Here is a 22,885-nt window from a genome sequence, read left to right on the forward strand (position 1 = left end):
TCCAACCACTACAACAACTACACAGGCACCAACAACTACCACTACAGAAGCCTTGACCACTACTACTACTACTGAAGCACCAACAACTACCACAACCACTGAAAGTCCAACCACTACAACAACTACACAGGCACCAACAACTACCACTACAGAAGCCTTGACCACTACTACTACTACTGAAGCACCAACAACTACCACAACCACTGAAAGTCCAACAACTACAACAACTACACAGGCACCAACAACTACCACTACAGAAGCCTTGACCACTACTACTACTACTGAAACACCAACAACGACCACAACCACTGAAAGTCCAACCACTACAACAACTACACAGGCACCAACAACTACCACTACAGAAGCCTTGACCACTACTACTACTACTGAAGCACCAACAACTACCACAACCACTGAAAGTCCAACCACTACAACAACTACACAGGCACCAACAACTACCACTACAGAAGCCTTGACCACTACTACAACTACTGAAGCACCAACAACTACCACAACCACTGAAAGTCCAACCACTACAACAACTACACAGGCACCAACAACTACCACTACAGAAGCCTTGACCACTACTACTACTACTACTGAAGCACCAACAACTACCACAACCACTGAAAGTCCAACCACTACAACAACTACACAGGCACCAACAACTACCACTACAGAAGCCTTGACCACTACTACTACTACTGAAGCACCAACAACTACCACAACCACTGAAAGTCCAACCACTACAACAACTACACAGGCACCAACAACTACCACTACAGAAGCCTTGACCACTACTACTACTACTGAAGCACCAACAACTACCACAACCACTGAAAGTCCAACCACTACAACAACTACACAGGCACCAACAACTACCACTACAGAAGCCTTGACCACTACTACTACTACTGAAGCACCAACAACTACCACAACCACTGAAAGTCCAACAACTACAACAACTACACAGGCACCAACAACTACCACTACAGAAGCCTTGACCACTACTACTACTACTGAAGCACCAACAACTACCACAACCACTGAAAGTCCAACCACTACAACAACTACACAGGCACCAACAACTACCACTACAGAAGCCTTGACCACTACTACTACTACTGAAGCACCAACAACTACCACAACCACTGAAAGTCCAACCACTACAACAACTACACAGGCACCAACAACTACCACTACAGAAGCCTTGACCACTACTACTACTACTGAAGCACCAACAACTACCACAACCACTGAAAGTCCAACCACTACAACAACTACACAGGCACCAACAACTACCACTACAGAAGCCTTGACCACTACTACTACTACTGAAGCACCAACAACTACCACAACCACTGAAAGTCCAACCACTACAACAACTACACAGGCACCAACAACTACCACTACAGAAGCCTTGACCACTACTACTACTACTGAAGCACCAACAACTACCACAACCACTGAAAGTCCAACCACTACAACAACTACACAGGCACCAACAACTACCACTACAGAAGCCTTGACCACTACTACTACTACTGAAGCACCAACAACTACCACAACCACTGAAAGTCCAACCACTACAACAACTACACAGGCACCAACAACTACCACTACAGAAGCCTTGACCACTACTACTACTACTGAAGCACCAACAACTACCACAACCACTGAAAGTCCAACCACTACAACAACTACACAGGCACCAACAACTACCACTACAGAAGCCTTGACCACTACTACTACTACTGAAGCACCAACAACTACCACAACCACTGAAAGTCCAACCACTACAACAACTACACAGGCACCAACAACTACCACTACAGAAGCCTTGACCACTACTACTACTACTGAAGCACCAACAACTACCACAACCACTGAAAGTCCAACCACTACAACAACTACACAGGCACCAACAACTACCACTACAGAAGCCTTGACCACTACTACTACTACTGAAGCACCAACAACTACCACAACCACTGAAAGTCCAACCACTACAACAACTACACAGGCACCAACAACTACCACTACAGAAGCCTTGACCACTACTACTACTACTGAAGCACCAACAACTACCACAACCACTGAAAGTCCAACCACTACAACAACTACACAGGCACCAACAACTACCACTACAGAAGCCTTGACCACAAGAACTACTACTACTGAAGCACCAACAACTACCACAACCACTGAAAGTCCAACCACTACAACAACTACACAGGCACCAACAACTACCACTACAGAAGCCTTGACCACCACTACTACTACTACTGAAGCACCAACAACTACCACAACCACTGAAAGTCCAACCACTACAACAACTACACAGGCACCAACAACTACCACTACAGAAGCCTTGACCACTACTACTACTACTGAAGCACCAACAACTACCACAACCACTGAAAGTCCAACCACTACAACAACTACACAGGCACCAACAACTACCACTACAGAAGCCTTGACCACTACTACTACTACTGAAGCACCAACAACTACCACAACCACTGAAAGTCCAACCACTACAACAACTACACAGGCACCAACAACTACCACTACAGAAGCCTTGACCACTACTACTACTACTGAAGCACCAACAACTACCACAACCACTGAAAGTCCAACCACTACAACAACTACACAGGCACCAACAACTACCACTACAGAAGCCTTGACCACTACTACTACTACTGAAGCACCAACAACTACCACAACCACTGAAAGTCCAACCACTACAACAACTACACAGGCACCAACAACTACCACTACAGAAGCCTTGACCACTACTACTACTACTGAAGCACCAACAACTACCACAACCACTGAAAGTCCAACCACTACAACAACTACACAGGCACCAACAACTACCACTACAGAAGCCTTGACCACTACTACTACTACTGAAGCACCAACAACTACCACAACCACTGAAAGTCCAACCACTACAACAACTACACAGGCACCAACAACTACCACTACAGAAGCCTTGACCACTACTACTACTACTGAAGCACCAACAACTACCACAACCACTGAAAGTCCAACCACTACAACAACTACACAGGCACCAACAACTACCACTACAGAAGCCTTGACCACTACTACTACTACTGAAGCACCAACAACTACCACAACCACTGAAAGTCCAACCACTACAACAACTACACAGGCACCAACAACTACCACTACAGAAGCCTTGACCACTACTACTACTACTACTGAAGCACCAACAACTACCACAACCACTGAAAGTCCAACCACTACAACAACTACACAGGCACCAACAACTACCACTACAGAAGCCTTGACCACTACTACTACTACTGAAGCACCAACAACTACCACAACCACTGAAAGTCCAACCACTACAACAACTACACAGGCACCAACAACTACCACTACAGAAGCCTTGACCACTACTACTACTACTGAAGCACCAACAACTACCACAACCACTGAAAGTCCAACCACTACAACAACTACACAGGCACCAACAACTACCACTACAGAAGCCTTGACCACTACTACTACTACTACTGAAGCACCAACAACTACCACAACCACTGAAAGTCCAACCACTACAACAACTACACAGGCACCAACAACTACCACTACAGAAGCCTTGACCACTACTACTACTACTGAAGCACCAACAACTACCACAACCACTGAAAGTCCAACCACTACAACAACTACACAGGCACCAACAACTACCACTACAGAAGCCTTGACCACTACTACTACTACTGAAGCACCAACAACTACCACAACCACTGAAAGTCCAACCACTACAACAACTACACAGGCACCAACAACTACCACTACAGAAGCCTTGACCACTACTACTACTACTACTGAAGCACCAACAACTACCACAACCACTGAAAGTCCAACCACTACAACAACTACACAGGCACCAACAACTACCACTACAGAAGCCTTGACCACTACTACTACTACTGAAGCACCAACAACTACCACAACCACTGAAAGTCCAACCACTACAACAACTACACAGGCACCAACAACTACCACTACAGAAGCCTTGACCACCACTACTACTACTACTGAAGCACCAACAACTACCACAACCACTGAAAGTCCAACCACTACAACAACTACACAGGCACCAACAACTACCACTACAGAAGCCTTGACCACTACTACTACTACTGAAGCACCAACAACTACCACAACCACTGAAAGTCCAACCACTACAACAACTACACAGGCACCAACAACTACCACTACAGAAGCCTTGACCACTACTACTACTACTGAAGCACCAACAACTACCACAACCACTGAAAGTCCAACCACTACAACAACTACACAGGCACCAACAACTACCACTACAGAAGCCTTGACCACTACTACTACTACTACTGAAGCACCAACAACTACCACAACCACTGAAAGTCCAACCACTACAACAACTACACAGGCACCAACAACTACCACTACAGAAGCCTTGACCACTACTACTACTACTGAAGCACCAACAACTACCACAACCACTGAAAGTCCAACCACTACAACAACTACACAGGCACCAACAACTACCACTACAGAAGCCTTGACCACTACTACTACTACTGAAGCACCAACAACTACCACAACCACTGAAAGTCCAACCACTACAACAACTACACAGGCACCAACAACTACCACTACAGAAGCCTTGACCACTACTACTACTACTACTGAAGCACCAACAACTACCACAACCACTGAAAGTCCAACCACTACAACAACTACACAGGCACCAACAACTACCACTACAGAAGCCTTGACCACTACTACTACTACTGAAGCACCAACAACTACCACAACCACTGAAAGTCCAACCACTACAACAACTACACAGGCACCAACAACTACCACTACAGAAGCCTTGACCACTACTACTACTACTGAAGCACCAACAACTACCACAACCACTGAAAGTCCAACCACTACAACAACTACACAGGCACCAACAACTACCACTACAGAAGCCTTGACCACTACTACTACTACTGAAGCACCAACAACTACCACAACCACTGAAAGTCCAACCACTACAACAACTACACAGGCACCAACAACTACCACTACAGAAGCCTTGACCACTACTACTACTACTGAAGCACCAACAACTACCACAACCACTGAAAGTCCAACCACTACAACAACTACACAGGCACCAACAACTACCACTACAGAAGCCTTGACCACTACTACTACTACTGAAGCACCAACAACTACCACAACCACTGAAAGTCCAACCACTACAACAACTACACAGGCACCAACAACTACCACTACAGAAGCCTTGACCACTACTACTACTACTGAAGCACCAACAACTACCACAACCACTGAAAGTCCAACCACTACAACAACTACACAGGCACCAACAACTACCACTACAGAAGCCTTGACCACTACTACTACTACTACTGAAGCACCAACAACTACCACAACCACTGAAAGTCCAACCACTACAACAACTACACAGGCACCAACAACTACCACTACAGAAGCCTTGACCACTACTACTACTACTGAAGCACCAACAACTACCACAACCACTGAAAGTCCAACCACTACAACAACTACACAGGCACCAACAACTACCACTACAGAAGCCTTGACCACTACTACTACTACTGAAGCACCAACAACTACCACAACCACTGAAAGTCCAACCACTACAACAACTACACAGGCACCAACAACTACCACTACAGAAGCCTTGACCACTACTACTACTACTGAAGCACCAACAACTACCACAACCACTGAAAGTCCAACCACTACAACAACTACACAGGCACCAACAACTACCACTACAGAAGCCTTGACCACTACTACTACTACTACTGAAGCACCAACAACTACCACAACCACTGAAAGTCCAACCACAACAACAACTACACAGGCACCAACAACTACCACTACAGAAGCCTTGACCACTACTACTACTACTGAAGCACCAACAACTACCACAACCACTGAAAGTCCAACCACTACAACAACTACACAGGCACCAACAACTACCACTACAGAAGCCTTGACCACTACTACTACTACTGAAGCACCAACAACTACCACAACCACTGAAAGTCCAACCACTACAACAACTACACAGGCACCAACAACTACCACTACAGAAGCCTTGACCACTACTACTACTACTACTGAAGCACCAACAACTACCACAACCACTGAAAGTCCAACCACTACAACAACTACACAGGCACCAACAACTACCACTACAGAAGCCTTGACCACTACTACTACTACTGAAGCACCAACAACTACCACAACCACTGAAAGTCCAACCACTACAACAACTACACAGGCACCAACAACTACCACTACAGAAGCCTTGACCACTACTACTACTACTGAAGCACCAACAACTACCACAACCACTGAAAGTCCAACCACTACAACAACTACACAGGCACCAACAACTACCACTACAGAAGCCTTGACCACTACTACTACTACTGAAGCACCAACAACTACCACAACCACTGAAAGTCCAACCACTACAACAACTACACAGGCACCAACAACTACCACTACAGAAGCCTTGACCACTACTACTACTACTGAAGCACCAACAACTACCACAACCACTGAAAGTCCAACCACTACAACAACTACACAGGCACCAACAACTACCACTACAGAAGCCTTGACCACTACTACTACTACTGAAGCACCAACAACTACCACAACCACTGAAAGTCCAACCACTACAACAACTACACAGGCACCAACAACTACCACTACAGAAGCCTTGACCACTACTACTACTACTGAAGCACCAACAACTACCACAACCACTGAAAGTCCAACCACTACAACAACTACACAGGCACCAACAACTACCACTACAGAAGCCTTGACCACTACTACTACTACTGAAGCACCAACAACTACCACAACCACTGAAAGTCCAACCACTACAACAACTACACAGGCACCAACAACTACCACTACAGAAGCCTTGACCACTACTACTACTACTGAAGCACCAACAACTACCACAACCACTGAAAGTCCAACCACTACAACAACTACACAGGCACCAACAACTACCACTACAGAAGCCTTGACCACTACTACTACTACTGAAGCACCAACAACTACCACAACCACTGAAAGTCCAACCACTACAACAACTACACAGGCACCAACAACTACCACTACAGAAGCCTTGACCACTACTACTACTACTGAAGCACCAACAACTACCACAACCACTGAAAGTCCAACCACTACAACAACTACACAGGCACCAACAACTACCACTACAGAAGCCTTGACCACTACTACTACTACTGAAGCACCAACAACTACCACAACCACTGAAAGTCCAACCACTACAACAACTACACAGGCACCAACAACTATCACTACAGAAGCCTTGACCACTACTACAACTACTGAAGCACCAACAACCACAACCACTGAAAGTCCAACCACTACAACAACTACACAGGCACCAACAACTACCACTACAGAAGCCTTGACCACTACTACTACTACTGAAGCACCAACAACTACAACAACCACTGAAAGTCCAACCACTACAACAACTACACAGGCACCAACAACTACCACTACAGAGGCCTTGACCACTACTACAACTACTGAAGCATCAATAACTACCACAACCACTGAAAGTCCAACCACTACAACAACTACACAGGCACCAACAACTACCACTACAGAAGCCTTGACCACTACTACTACTACTGAAGCACCAACAACTACCACAACCACTGAAAGTCCAACCACTACAACAACTACACAGGCACCAACAACTACCACTACAGAAGCCTTGACCACTACTACTACTACTGAAGCACCAACAACTACCACAACCACTGAAAGTCCAACCACTACAACAACTACACAGGCACCAACAACTACCACTACAGAAGCCTTGACCACTACTACTACTGAAGCACCAACAACTACCACAACCACTGAAAGTCCAACCACTACAACAACTACACAGGCACCAACAGCTGCCACTACAGAAGCCTTGACCACTACTACTACTACTGAAGCACCAACAACTACCACAACCACTGAAAGTCCAACCACTACAACAACTACACAGGCACCAACAACTACCACTACAGAAGCCTTGACCACCACTACTACTACTACTGAAGCACCAACAACTACCACAACCACTGAAAGTCCAACCACTACAACAACTACACAGGCACCAACAACTACCACTACAGAAGCCTTGACCACTACTACTACTACTGAAGCACCAACAACTACCACAACCACTGAAAGTCTAACCACTACAACAACTACACAGGCACCAACAACTACCACTACAGAAGCCTTGACCACTACTACTACTACTGAAGCACCAACAACTACCACAACCACTGAAAGTCCAACCAGTACAACAACCACACAGGCACCCAGAACTACCACTACAGAAGCCTTGACCACTACTACTACTACTGAAGCACCAACAACTACCACAACCACTGAAAGTCCAACCACTACAACAACTACACAGGCACCAACAACTACCACTACAGAAGCCTTGACCACTACTACTACTACTGAAGCACCAACAACTACCACAACCACTGAAAGTCCAACAACTACAACAACTACACAGGCACCAACAACTACCACTACAGAAGCCTTGACCACTACTACTACTACTGAAGCACCAACAACTACCACAACCACTGAAAGTCCAACCACTACAACAACTACACAGGCACCAACAACAACCACTACAAAAGCTTTGACCACTACTACTACTACTGAAGCACCAACAACTAGCACAACCACTGAAAGTCCAACCACTACAACAACTACACAGGCACCAACAACTACCACTACAGAAGCCTTGACCACTACTACTACTGAAGCACCAACAACTACCACAACCACTGAAAGTCCAACCACTACAACAACTACACAGGCACCAACAACTACCACTACAGAAGCCTTGACCACTACTACTACTACTACTGAAGCACCAACAACTACCACAACCACTGAAAGTCCAACAACTACAACAACTACACAGGCACCAACAACTACCACTACAGAAGCCTTGACCACTACTACTACTACTACTGAAGCACCAACAACTACCACAAGCACTGAAAGTCCAACCACTACAACAACTACACAGGCACCAACAACAACCACTACAGAAGCCTTGACCACTACTACTACTACTGAAGCACCAACAACTACCACAACCACTGAAAGTCCAACCACAACAAAAACTACACTGGCACCAAGAACTACCACTACAGAAGCCTTGACCACTACTACTACTACTGAAGCACCAACAACTACCACAACCACTGAAAGTCCAACCACTACAACAACTACACAGGCACCAACAACTACCACTACAGAAGCCTTGACCACTACTACTACTACTGAAGCACCAACAACTACCACAACCACTGAAAGTCCAACCACTACAACAACTACACAGGCACCAACAACTACCACTACAGAAGCCTTGACCACAACAACTACTACTACTGAAGCACCAATAACTACCACAACCACTGAAAGTCCAACCACTACAACAACTACACAGGCACCAACAACTACCACTACAGAAGTCTTGACCACTACTACTACTACTGAAGCACCAACAACTACCACAACCACTGAAAGTCCAACCACTACAACAACTACACAGCCACCAACAACTACCACTACAGAAGCCTTGACCACTACTACAACTGAGGCTCTGACATTTACCACAACTACTGAAAGTCCAACTACTACAACTACTTTAACTCTGGAGTATGGGACTAGTGCTGGAGATTTTTCCTTGGTTGGTGATGACCTTACAAGTGCTAAATTGCAATCGGAAACCCAAGTATTCGTTGGAGATGGGTCAGATGGTGGATTTTCGATTGTTTATGTAAGTTCATATGTAGTTATAAGAAAATGAAGTTTTTCGATACTTTAGAGTTCTCTTTTGTTTTGAGTTAGAATTTTTTAGCAAGCAGTTGCATTTGAAAATCAAAAACTAAGTTCAAATAACTTCATGTCTTTTGAAAAAAATACTTAAACAAATACCACATAAATAAATATGTACGAGGGGTGTTCTAGAAATTAAATCTTTTTAAATCTGTTTTTAAAAAAATTAAAATGAGTACATCTATAGATGTAAAAAAAAAGCGTTTTGTTGAGATCTGAAACTTCAATCCATTTTATTTAATAGAATTAGAAATTATGTTTCTTAACTTTAAATCAACATCTTTTGTAACCATGGAACAACCTCAGCAATATTGTACCATTTGACAACAGAGCATCATGAGGTTTTCAAATATACTATTCCTTTACATTCAACATATACATATACCTCATTAAAAGCATTTTCAATCATTTGAAATTTCTTTAGCTGACACTACTTCCAGCTGTATACTTTTGAGAGTCAATGTTTAATTTTTTATCGCTTAACTGCTTTCACAAGATAGCAATTGTAAATCAAATGTCTTTTAATGACGTTACCTTTTAAAATTCATAATACGTTTTTTCACAGATCATCATTGTCTGAAACAGTTTCTCTCATTCAAATTTCATTTACAAAAACATACAAGCCTCACTTTTTACAAATATCTATATTTATAAATCATATACAGGTATTTTACCATTCAAACTCAAAAATCAATATCTTATGACTAGTATCCCCCTCGACAAAATACTTAACAATGCATCTGATGGAAGGAAGAGTGTATAAAAACTGTATTGGAGTCCCAATCTAAATGTAGAGCTTTGTCAGCTGTTGCTGAGTCTAGGAATGTTACTGTTTTTAGCTGTCATGCATACATGTATCCAATTTTTCCTGTGTATGCTCAGTTTGGTTTATATCGAACGATTGTCAGAAACAGGTTGTTGTGAATTCCAAAGAATGCGATTAACTTAGTCAAACAAGTCGAACATGACTGCGTTTTCCCTCCTTGTATATATGTATATACATATATATGTAATACCATTTTTCATACATCAACACCAAATCTATCATCCTTTCAAAAGCAGATTCTTGTGAAACGTTATTTACAAAGCCTATGCACTCTGACATTTACATCAGGCTTGCGATAATGCTTCAGCGGTACTGGTGCATGTTGCTGTGGTCAAACTCTGTTGATCCGAAACCTTTGAAGTTGATATTTGCGGTATTCAAACGATTTTAATTTGTGAGGTATTCTGTCCAGTTTATGGCTAGCTAATGCTGAAGATGACGTCATTGTGAAAGGTTAATCAAAAAGTACGCGATCCACTGAACCGTTGTCACGCGTGATCTGTCATATTTTTTGCATATAAGTAGGGATGGCAATTTGTAACCAGTTAATCGATTAATCGGTCGGAATGATATTAATCGGTTAGAAAATCCGTAATCGGTTAGTCGGAAAAAAATAAAACATGTAAATTTGAGCCCAGTTTCCTTAAAATTCCTTCCGTTCCTTTTTTTTGTTTTTTTCAGAAAGGAAAGCGCTGCATAGATTTTTATTTTAGTGTTTAACACATCTTATAATGAAGAATATTTGGAGGTAATTATAGCTCTCCAGATTGAGGTCGCAGGGTAATTGGTCAATTCGTAAAGTGTTAATTACTGTTTTTAAAACATCATGCTGTTACCCAGATAGTCCTGTGGATTTTTAATGATATTAAAACATCAACGTTAAGCACTTTTAATTATAGTATGTCAATATTTGCCGTTATCTATTAAACTATATTATTATAAAGAACGTTGTATTTTTAATAAAGTTAGCGTTCAGACATAGTCTAATTACATGTATGTTGACAATGCAGAATTAACTTCTTTAACATCTGCGTTGGAAAATTATCCCTGACTGACTTCTCAGCAAGATTCATGGTTTTCTTAAATTGTTCTTGTCTATTTAAATAAAAAAAAACACACTTTTATATACATAAAATTCCCTGATCAAAATAATAAACAATTTAATTCTAACGTCTTTTTAGCTTTCTTGTGTGTATGAAAAGAAAATATTTCAAAATGTATACGTATATCTTGATACGACTAACCGGTTAATAGGTGGGAAATGTTTGCGGTTATGCCTAGGTCACATTTCCCGGACGGTAGCCGTAGACCGGTGGTAATCCGTGGTGTTAACGATGCCCCAACATCGGTCTCTGGCCTAGTAGTCCTTAACATACCAGTCACATTATCCAGCGTTGGGTATACGATGTGCAACCAATGCGTTTTATGATAAAAATGACGTGGTTGCCGGTCGGACTTACAAAGGCCCAGCGATGCATTGCTAATCATAAAACGGTGTTCCAGGATAATCGGCTGATGTATATTACATCGCTCATACATTGGTGAACATCGATCGTACATCGGTCGACTACGGGCCAATGTTTGCTCGAACATCGACCGATGATCTGTTGAACACTACTCAACCCCCATTGACCTCAGATTCAACGGATATTGGACGACGCTCAACTATACATCAGCCGATCCTTGAAAGATGTGTTAATGATTGGTTGCCGATGAGGAGCGTTGTGAGGCATCGTTGGAGACATCGCTAAATTTTAACCACGAATTATTTCCTACCGATGACCCCACCGATTCGCAAAATGGCGTCAGTCACCGTCCGATCACTAGTGGTGTCCGGCCGGCAACCATCTCATTTTCAACAAAAAATGCATCGGTTTCTAATCGTATACCCCCTCCACAGGCACTTGTTTCTGAAATAAATTTTTTACCCATAGTATTATCATACTATACCCCATCGCTTGATAATGTGACTGATACTTTAACCCATTAGCAATTCTGCAATGGATTGCCATCCCTACTTATAAATTATAGATATGATTAAAATAAAATAAAGATATAACGCTATTTTCTGTATATCTGGATTTAATTTAGTCTTTATGAAAACAGACAGTGATACTTAGAAAAAAGTATTTTTTTTTACTTTTTTTACACATTGTAAATATGCAGGTTGGCACAAATGGTATAATAGGCATGGGTGAGAGATACAACAGTCTTTCTATTAATGAAATGAGTTCGGCAGTTATTTCTGGACGACAGATCATATGTCCATTTTGGACGGATTTGACATCATATCAGTATAATGGAAACGGTGCTGTATTTTATCAGACTTACTCCAGGTTAGATTTTCTTCACATCTAATATTTTATTTTTTTAATCATTATTATTAAAGTTTATATATTTTAAGTTATCTTCTGTTTCATCGAAAAATTGGTCCCATTTAAAAAAAAGAAAACAAAATAAAATCAAAACAAACTAACAAACAAAAACACTCCCACTGAAATTGTGGTTCGAATTATGTCCGGGAAAGATTCTGGTACTGAAATTTAAAAAGCCACTTAAACTTAGAAGTATTCCTTTTTCATTTTCTTGTCTACAAGTTCCTAACTGAGGAATGTATTCCTATGTTTTTAAAAACAACTTGAATGTGAATGTGATGATCTTACCCCCCCCCCCCCCCCCCCAAAAAAAAAAAAAAGATCAGTTAAATCTTTGAAGCAAATTACCTTGTCTTGAATGCATAATATCTAACGTTATTCTGAGAGAACTATAAAACATCTCTAGTGTTTAACACTTCATTATCCTTCAAGGCATACCAGAAAATTATACAAGGATAACTGCCGTGGGAATGTATTCATGTTTCTCCAATGTCAACCCCATGTTCGTTTTAAAATATGTAGAAAACTTTTTTTAACAAAAATGTATGAGAAGAAATCTTCAGTCGTTCAGGGGTAATGCTCACCTTAAAGAGTTTTAAAATTATTAGAGATAATTACTATTTAAGATCTTTTCCTGGTTTCTCAAATTAAGGGTGTGGGAAGTATTTGAGATAGGTACTTGGATTTCAAAAGCTTTATCTGTGGGGTTTTTTTAACTTGTACATCATGTACATTAAAAAACCAAAATCTGCCAATATACTTCTTAATCAGATACAAAATGATTTTTATCGTGTTTTTCAAAGATTCATATATACCCTCCCCTTTTGCTGCGACATCCTTGCTCAAATTCCCTTCTCTTTAGAAAGCTCCGATAGGAATAGAATTGTAAATTTGGTCTCAATTTTCTACAGTTGAAATAATCATTTTTGTAAACCTTACAGATTACAAATAAAGACAGAAATAGGGAGCTCTAGCTCTTTCTATATGAAAAAAAAAATACTTTCCAAAAGATCCAAGGGTGCAAGTACAAATTTCACCAAAATCATTTCATGATTTTTTTTTATTATTTAAGTACTCATAAAACTGTAAAATTATAATTCATTTAGAGGATTTATAAGTCAGCACAGCGCAATATTAAGAGCCAATGCAATCATCAGAGAATTCTACTCACAAGATTTTCCAAACTTTGCGACCAGCTGGCTTGTCAAGGTCACATGGAAAGACATGGCGCTGTACGCTGATAGATCTCAGGTAAAACTATGTACATATACAATGACAATTTTTAGCAGCACTATACAAATGCCATTTTTTGTAAGACATCTACTAATCTACAAATAATTTATTGTTAAATTTAATTTGTGGCATTGTAAATATAAAGTCAGGAATTTCTATAAATATTACTGGTATTTTGTTTATTTTTTTTTTCATTTAAAAAATCCTAAACAGAGAAAATTGGTAGTTAATTTAGTTTAATTTATTTGAAAAGACATATCTTTTTGAAGTTTTTAATGCAGTATGACCAAATTCAGCTAGTCTTTTCCAGCGAGTTAATTATTTTGGTTTTTTTCCTACAACAGAAAGTAACCATTCAGTGCCTATTGATATCGGACGGAGAAAACACGTTCGTTGTCTTTAATTACATTGATGTCAATCTCAGACCTATAAGAAACCTTAGGATTTCAATTGGATACAGGTTTAAAAGATTTTTCGCCAGGAATTCTTACTCGAATCAACGGGCTGCTTTTCGCATGAGTTCTGTCCCGGGGAATAGAGGTAAATAATTAATTGCAGACATTATCGTATATGCTTAACTATATTCCGAATAAGAAAATTTTGTTTACATGTTCTCTTTTTGGAAAAGTTTATGAAATGTAAGCGTAGTCATATGTCACCTTATTTTTAGGTACGAATGGTTTCTGGATATACAAATTGACAACAGTGGTCCGGCTAAGTAGAGAGGAGAGGGAATGTTTTAGCTGGTATCTGCAGAACAAAGAGGGCGGTGTGGCTAACCGACTGTCTAACATGGCGCGGTGGCTACAATGTCCCTGTAATAGCAATCTCCTTAGATTTGACCCACGCTTTTCATTCAGCAGAATTGACTACAGGAACAATGTTATGTGCTATGCCACGATGACATTTGGTAGAAATGCGGTAAAAACGGATTTCGATTCTTGGTTTATAGATATTAATTATCAATATTTTGTACATGTTGTTTAGCTTGCATCAATTAATTCAATAAATGTTAATAAAGTTTACATTACTTCTTTCAAAGTGAATTTATTAAACAACTATATTGTCAAAGTGAGCCTTTCAAACAATAATTGTCCTGTAGGAGTGTTGTTATCCTTACTTTTGGTGGTCCTCCTGGCGGTGGTGGTGGTGGTGGCGCCCTGTCCTCGGCTCCTGTCGGCGGTCACCTCCAGTGGCAGGCACATTAATGGAGTATAATCCTTTCTTTCAACGGTTTAATCACTACAATCAGGATGTTCGGCCAAAAGACATTTGCTGTAATTCAGGACATTGTGACTGGTATTACGAGGTTCGACCCATCACGAGGTGTTACCGCAGGTCACCATTTAGAGCAGGTTAGTATATGCCTTGAACATTGTCCCCTTTGAAAAAAAAAACCTATGTTATAATATTTGCAGGAACAATTATCTGCTATGCAATTTCAATGATCATATTATTTACACTGATTTAATTTTTTAAAGTAATTAATTAAATGATTGATTTATTATTTAATATCATTCTTAGAGGTCGACTTCCTAAGGTTTTGTGCATTAAATTTTATACTTTTGGCATTGCATAAAATACTAATCCGTGTTATCCTTAAATAGCCTGGTTTTTCGGTGATCCTCATATTGGTACTTTGGATGGACATCAGTACACATTTAATGGTTACGGAGAATACACTATGATGAAAATAGATACTGAAGAAACTAAATTTGATCTCCAAGCTAGGACTGATCTAGCAACTAACGAAAATGGAACCACCATTAATGCCACAATTTTCAGTGCTTTTGCCGCTAAAGACCAGACTGGTGCAATCGTTCAGATTGAAATGTCAAGAAATAAAGACAGTAAGTTTTCAAAAAAAGTCAAATTAAAGAATGACTGATCCATGGTTGATTTTTTTTTTATAAAACACTCGCTAGATAAAACTAATTCTAAAGACTTCAGATTGACGAGATCCATTTGAAATGAACATTTTAAAAACTCAGATGTGCAATGATGCATAAGAAAAAAATATTGTCTCTATAGAGATGTACATCAGAGGTGATGGACGCGACTTGACGAGAGAATTCGAGAATCTGAACTTTACATACACTACGCAGTACCTACAACTACGACAAGAGAACCAGACAATTGTTGCTTCTTTCCTTAATTCTTGTAAGTCGAATGTTATGGTGATCTTTAAGAATAATCTTAGAATTCAAAGTACTGTTGCAAATAAATTAAAATTTTCACAATAATAACTTTTCTGAGAAATTTCCCAATATATCATTCATTGCTTTCAAAGTATGAATAACATAAAAACCATGACAATTTTAGCTATAACAATCAAAGTCAGTCTTGGTGTGCGGTTTTTGACGTGTGAGGCTGTTGTTGACGATGTCTATAAAGGAAACGTTTCAGGGCTGATGGGAAATTTCGATGGCGACAAAAGCAACGATTTCCTTCTCCCCAACGGTACAACTCTGACCGAAAACAGTACTTGGAGTGAGAGGGCCATATACTTCAACTTTGGTCAAGCCTGTGAGTACATGTACAAGACACATGATATTTGGTTTGATGAAAAGAACGTTTATATATACGTAGTACACATGTACCTCTATGTGTCTCTGTGTGTCCTCTTCCATAATAACCCCTTTTAAAGTCTTATGATTGAGATAATGTTCAAATAGAAAAAAAATATCATGTATCATACTCTTTGCAGGGTCTGTGAATGAAACAACTTCGATATTCCACTACGATACTGGTTTGTCACACGAGGACTACAATCATCCGGATTTTCTTCCCTTTTTCATCGACGAGTTCAGTGAAGAAAGACAAAACGAGGCTAAGGCACAATGTGGCGGTGCATCTGCTTCCCAGTCCTGTATTTTTGACTTTCTCGCCACAGGCGACAAAACATTGGCTATTTCTTCCGGAAGTGAAGAGAGCACTTCCGAGTCTGAAACAAGTGCCATAGGTACACATTAAGATTTTCTGATAGATATAATTTTTGTTTAAAATATTTTGAAAAGTAAGGATTCATTGCTTACGGTGCGCCATTTATCATCAACGGTGCAACAACTTTATATTATTGAATGTTATTGAATGTCTGCATTATTTTAGAGCCGATAACAATTATGTTTTCTTTTTCAGCCAATGAGACACCGGAAGTGGTTGGAGACACTGTGATCGAGGCAGAAGTTAATGTTACTATGAAAATCAAATTCAACATTTCTGATGACGGCGAAAATGCTGTATACAAAATTTTACAGCAGCCAAACACAAACTTTCAGTTTGACAATATGACAGGCATAGCGACATGGACACCATATGATACCAATGTTACAAGCATTAGGTAATGCTGATCATCATTATGCAAAGACAAATTTACGAAAATTGAATTTAACATGGCATTATAATAAATGTTACCGTAACGTATTTTCCCATATTTGTGTCGATTTATACCAAGTGACACAACAATCCCGATTCATAAATTTTGAAACAGTTTTTGTTTACATGTTTTAAAATGACTAACAGTACGTTATCTTCGTTTTTAAGTGTCTCTGCCGTAGATGACCAACAAGTTGAAGCTTCTCCACTAGATGTCGCTATTATCCTATGTAGTGGTTGTAACGGAAATGGTATATGCAATTACACAAATACAAGAAATTCCGAAAATGAACTCTTTAAAAGAGCAACATGTGAATGTAAACTAGGATACTCAGGTAATATAGCCAAGGGAAAGAAACCCTGCCTTTCAACACTTTTAATATAGTCAAATGTTTAAACTAAACACTATAAGTTAGAAGAAAGGGACAGAACGTAGTTTTAAAATGGCAATGAGTTCACAAAATGATACCCCCTGTTCCCGTTCATAGTATAAAAGTATAACCGTGTTTTGGTATGGAACACTTAAAATGTCACTGATCAAAAAGTAAAATAGTAGGCAAAAAACGACATTATATCTGTATAAAATAAAGATTCTGTGTGTATCAAATTTAATTCATTGGTTTAAAAGGAGTTGTGAAAAAGAGATCAGTCACAGACGGACGGAAGTTCAGTTAGAAGGACACTCACTACTATACAACCCCGTTTTTACAGCGTGTTGGGGTATAAATATGAACTTTCAGTATTAATAATATATAAATATTGCATGTAGTTGAGTGTAACATTGAAACTTTTCACCCCAAGAAAACCATTGTCAATCGAGGCGCAGCCGAGGTTGACAATGGTTTTCGAGGGGTGAAAAGTTTCAATGTTACACTCAACTACATGCAGTATTTATTATATATTATACTTTCATGTAAATTACTTGAATCTGATTCGTCGAGAAACATTTGATAAAAATACTACTACCCGCTGATTTAATGAAGCCACGCCTTCCTGCGTAGCAACAGTCACCTTTGTTTGACGACTTGTGTATTCCCAAAAAATAGCGACTGCGCGGAATTTATGCGCGCACGGTTCACTGTAATATGTATTTGTATAAAACATTCAGTATAATATTAAAATATATGGACCTTGTATTACAAATAGACATACATGCAGTCAGTAATATACTCATAAATTTAATTTGCATCCCTAATCCCAAGAGCAGAATAAAAAATATACGACTGTAAATTCATTACACATGTGGTTGTCTGCAATTCATTTTTTTTTTAATTTTCGAATGCCTTCTTGATAAGTTATCATATATTTTCGGTTAATTCTATTGTTAAGGTGATGACTGTGAACAGGATGTTGATGGGTGTGCTGACTTCCCCTGTCCCCTGGGTAGGAATTGTACCGACCTCACTCCGGACCAGGAAGCCGCTTTTAATAGAAGTTACAACTGCTCTGACTGTCCAAGTGGATTTAGAGACATAGACAACAAATGTGAAGGTGCGTCATTAAGAATTTTTAATTGATTAATAAATACGTACACATGTTTTCAAATGAAAAGATTATAAATGTGCATATTTATAATGATACATTTTATATCACCATTCAAATAATAAAAGATTTACATGATAATAACCGCACTAAATTGACAGGTCTTTTTCTTGTATAAGTGCATGTGAATTCGAATGTGCAACTTTATTCACCATGAATTCTGACCTTGAAGTGATCTTTTTGTCTGTCCTCGATACAGCGAGTCACTATGAAATGAAATACTGTCTTTTTATTATGCAGATATCAATGAGTGCAATGGAACTGCTCCGGTGTGTAATGTAAGGACCGAGAACTGTGAGAACACAGAGGGGGGTTATACCTGTAATTGTGTGTCGGGGTACAGGAAGGTTGACCTTGAATGTCTAGGTAAACAATAAATCGCTTTGAATGAAAGCAGTAAATTCTTTTGAAATACGATATTCCTAAATGTTAATTCCATTTTGCTAGACGAAGTTGGATAGAATGAGATATCTTTAAATGCAGTGTAAATATTTGAAGGACTTTAAACTATGCAGGTGCTTGTATGCAATATTATTACATAATCACTCTATCTTGTTGAAAATGGGGAAAGAGTATTGCAAATGAGGGATATATATTTTAAGATGACAGAAGTTTATCTGTATGTTTTCTTTTTAACCCCCACGTATGTTTCCTAAATCTTTTTTAGACATTGACGAGTGTTTTGAGAGCACTTCAGGATGCGCACAGATCTGTAACAACACAGAAGGGGCATATGTCTGCTCCTGTTTACCTGGTTTTATAATAAATGACGATAATAAAACATGCTTTGCGACAGGTAATTCACCCCATATCATGATAAGATTTATAGGTACCAATGACTCAATAACAATATTGAAAATATGTACTTTATTTCTTTTTTATTGTAATGTAACCCTACAATCTTGCATCATGTTCAGCTTAGATTATGCATAAAAACCAAAAAAAATAGTGTAAATGTTCTGAATTAGTTGAACAGAACTGTTTGGTTTGAACTGATTGAAATTGAATGAGTATGGTCATGGTTTGTTCGACAATTTTAGGAATTATTTAGCAAATTAACCTCTAACTGTTGTTACATGTATTGTTATTTTTGTCAATTTTAGAGACAGATAAATGTAAAAAAGCCAACCTTACCTGTGAATATACATGTGTCAATACATCTGGTACTTATGAGTGTATCTGTCAAAACGGATACAAACTTGCTGCAAATGGAATAAATTGCACAGGTTTGTATGATATTCAGTAACTGTAGATGTTATTGAATGCTTTTGAAATTTCGCTAGCTTTACAAAATTTCAAAAAATGCATTTTTAATATTTATATTGAAGATGTGGACGAATGTGGATTTGGAATATGTGCTCAGGGTTGTGTTAATACAGTCGGTTCATACAATTGCTCGTGTTTTACGGGGTTCACTCTAAACGATGACAAAACAACTTGTTCAGGTAATCTAAATAGAGAGGTTTAGCAAACCAACGTGTACGTGTACGTGTAGCACTAGAAATATGTGCATTACGTCATCACTTTTGCTAATGACGAATTTCTACACGTATCTTCTTACGCAGTTTACGTGTAGATTGCCAAGTACACGTAAATCAAAACTTGTAGCTTAAAATTCTTCATCCTCTGTTTATTTTTCAATAAGTGTGGGTTTTTATAAAACCTGAATATTTAATGCAAATACTGATTAAAAAAAATTGAACGTCAGAAATTAAAAAATATTAATTTATAGGGAGTCAAAATCACAACATCAAGATTTTCGAAACAGGCTGTGACAGATTAAAAATATAAGAAATCTGTACAATTTTTTTCTCATAAGTACATGCATATATTTATTTAAAACGGTGAAATACGTATTAAAATCATTGCTTTTTCAAATGATTTTTTAAATATAAACCCCTCTTACATTTAAAAACTTACGAGTACAAGTACAGGTTATACTTTGCTAAACAAGAAAAAAATGTTAACGTGTACGTGTAATTCTAACTTGTAGTTTACACGTACATGTACACGTACAAGTGAGCTTGCTAAACCTCTCTAATATCTGAATTAATAATGATAAAAAATAAATGTTTATGTCAACATTTTTTATAATACAAAGTTGTTTGGTTACTATTGACGTATTTCTTCTAGAAAAATGTCCAGATATGACCAGATATGTTAGACTATATGGTATCTTTAATTTTATATTAAATTTACTGAAATGTTGTTTTCAGTAAAGAATATACCAATTCTATTATTTAAAAATGTAATAAAAATATATTTCCACAATATGTATGTTATCATTATTATTATATTATTAATGTTTTTATTCCTCTTTAATTTTGGAGGAGCATTGGAATATCGGATCAAAAGATGAATCATTATAAAATTGCGTCAAATGAATATACAAATGAATGTATCTTTTCCAAACAGAATGTATACCTCCGAGTTATGGTGACAACTGTGAACAGGTGTGCGAGTGTGGTCCAGGTATGGACAGGTGTGACTCAGCTACCGGGTGTGTCTGTCTGTCCGGATGGACGGGAACTAAATGTGATCAAGATATAGACGAGTGTACAGTTAATCCGTTAATCTGTGGTACAGACCAGGAATGTCATAATCTCCAGGGATCCTACACATGTAACTGCCGGAATGGATTCGAGAAAGTTAATGAACTTTGTAAAGGTAAATAAAACTACGTAAAGGTTTATCAACAAATATAAGTTGATAATTGGGAAACATAAATTCTATTATGGAAAGTAATATACTCAACTCATTATTTTTTTAAAGAAGGATTTGCAGACAATATTTAACATTTTGTTAAAACAATTGTATCACAATGTAATATTCCTTTATTTGAAAAGATATTGACGAGTGTGCAAACGACGGTTCAAATGAATGTCCCGTATCGTCCACGTGTCTGAATAATGACGGTAATTACACTTGTCAATGTAAAGAAGGCTACACCCAGAAATCAACTTTCGAATGTCAAGGTAGGCAGAAAATCATCATTTTCATCACAAGTCTGGACTTTTGTTTTCGCTTATATGTTACCGATAAACAATTGGATGATATGTTTGAAATATTACTAGATGTTGACGAATGTAAGACGGGAGTGTCGGGGTGTTCTCAGGGGTGTTCTAACGTGGAAGGAGGTTTTAACTGTGAGTGTGAGTTTGGGTACACACTGGAGGATGACAGGAAGACATGCGCAGTGGGTATGTAACTTAAGCAAAACATATTAAGATCTGTCACTGAATTACCAATCAAAAGTTTAATAGGTCAGTGATTTGTAATATATATTATTACAGTGACTGATATTTGTTCGCTTTATCCACACCTTAACTGCTCATTTGGATGTAAACAAGATCCAGCAAATAAAACCATTGGATACTGCTTCTGTGGCGCGGGATTCTACCTGAATGCGGTGGATAAGCAATCCTGTGTTGGTAAGACACAGAGAGATAATGTGTACTACACTGTATAATCAATGTAATAAAATTTACTTGTTTTAAATGGTTTTGTATTTTCAATCTTATAA

The 22,885-nt window shown here is 38.8% G+C and overlaps 1 protein-coding gene across 1 annotated transcript in view; it reads left to right on the forward strand.

The window, feature by feature from the left end:
- LOC134229592 (mucin-2-like) overlaps nucleotides 1-22,885 on the forward strand; it is a 77,404-nt gene that overhangs the window by 37,647 nt on the left and 16,872 nt on the right. The window contains exons 3-25 of the mRNA XM_062711342.1: nucleotides 110-1,057; nucleotides 2,072-6,817; nucleotides 9,455-9,952; nucleotides 13,004-13,173; nucleotides 14,319-14,463; nucleotides 14,790-14,985; nucleotides 15,116-15,366; nucleotides 15,548-15,800; nucleotides 16,053-16,295; nucleotides 16,477-16,605; nucleotides 16,768-16,971; nucleotides 17,153-17,407; nucleotides 17,584-17,785; nucleotides 17,989-18,155; nucleotides 19,150-19,311; nucleotides 19,603-19,728; nucleotides 20,030-20,158; nucleotides 20,466-20,588; nucleotides 20,691-20,807; nucleotides 21,778-22,029; nucleotides 22,209-22,337; nucleotides 22,437-22,562; nucleotides 22,656-22,793. Coding sequence (XP_062567326.1) covers nucleotides 110-1,057; nucleotides 2,072-6,817; nucleotides 9,455-9,952; nucleotides 13,004-13,173; nucleotides 14,319-14,463; nucleotides 14,790-14,985; nucleotides 15,116-15,366; nucleotides 15,548-15,800; nucleotides 16,053-16,295; nucleotides 16,477-16,605; nucleotides 16,768-16,971; nucleotides 17,153-17,407; nucleotides 17,584-17,785; nucleotides 17,989-18,155; nucleotides 19,150-19,311; nucleotides 19,603-19,728; nucleotides 20,030-20,158; nucleotides 20,466-20,588; nucleotides 20,691-20,807; nucleotides 21,778-22,029; nucleotides 22,209-22,337; nucleotides 22,437-22,562; nucleotides 22,656-22,793 — 9,709 coding nt within the window. The remainder of the gene's footprint in view (nucleotides 1-109; nucleotides 1,058-2,071; nucleotides 6,818-9,454; nucleotides 9,953-13,003; nucleotides 13,174-14,318; nucleotides 14,464-14,789; nucleotides 14,986-15,115; nucleotides 15,367-15,547; nucleotides 15,801-16,052; nucleotides 16,296-16,476; nucleotides 16,606-16,767; nucleotides 16,972-17,152; nucleotides 17,408-17,583; nucleotides 17,786-17,988; nucleotides 18,156-19,149; nucleotides 19,312-19,602; nucleotides 19,729-20,029; nucleotides 20,159-20,465; nucleotides 20,589-20,690; nucleotides 20,808-21,777; nucleotides 22,030-22,208; nucleotides 22,338-22,436; nucleotides 22,563-22,655; nucleotides 22,794-22,885) is intronic.

Source organism: Saccostrea cucullata, unplaced genomic scaffold (assembly GCF_032062105.1).
Source record: "Saccostrea cucullata isolate Sc308-1 unplaced genomic scaffold, CSIRO_AGI_Scuc_v1 ctg91, whole genome shotgun sequence".
Taxonomy (NCBI): domain Eukaryota; kingdom Metazoa; phylum Mollusca; class Bivalvia; order Ostreida; family Ostreidae; genus Saccostrea; species Saccostrea cuccullata.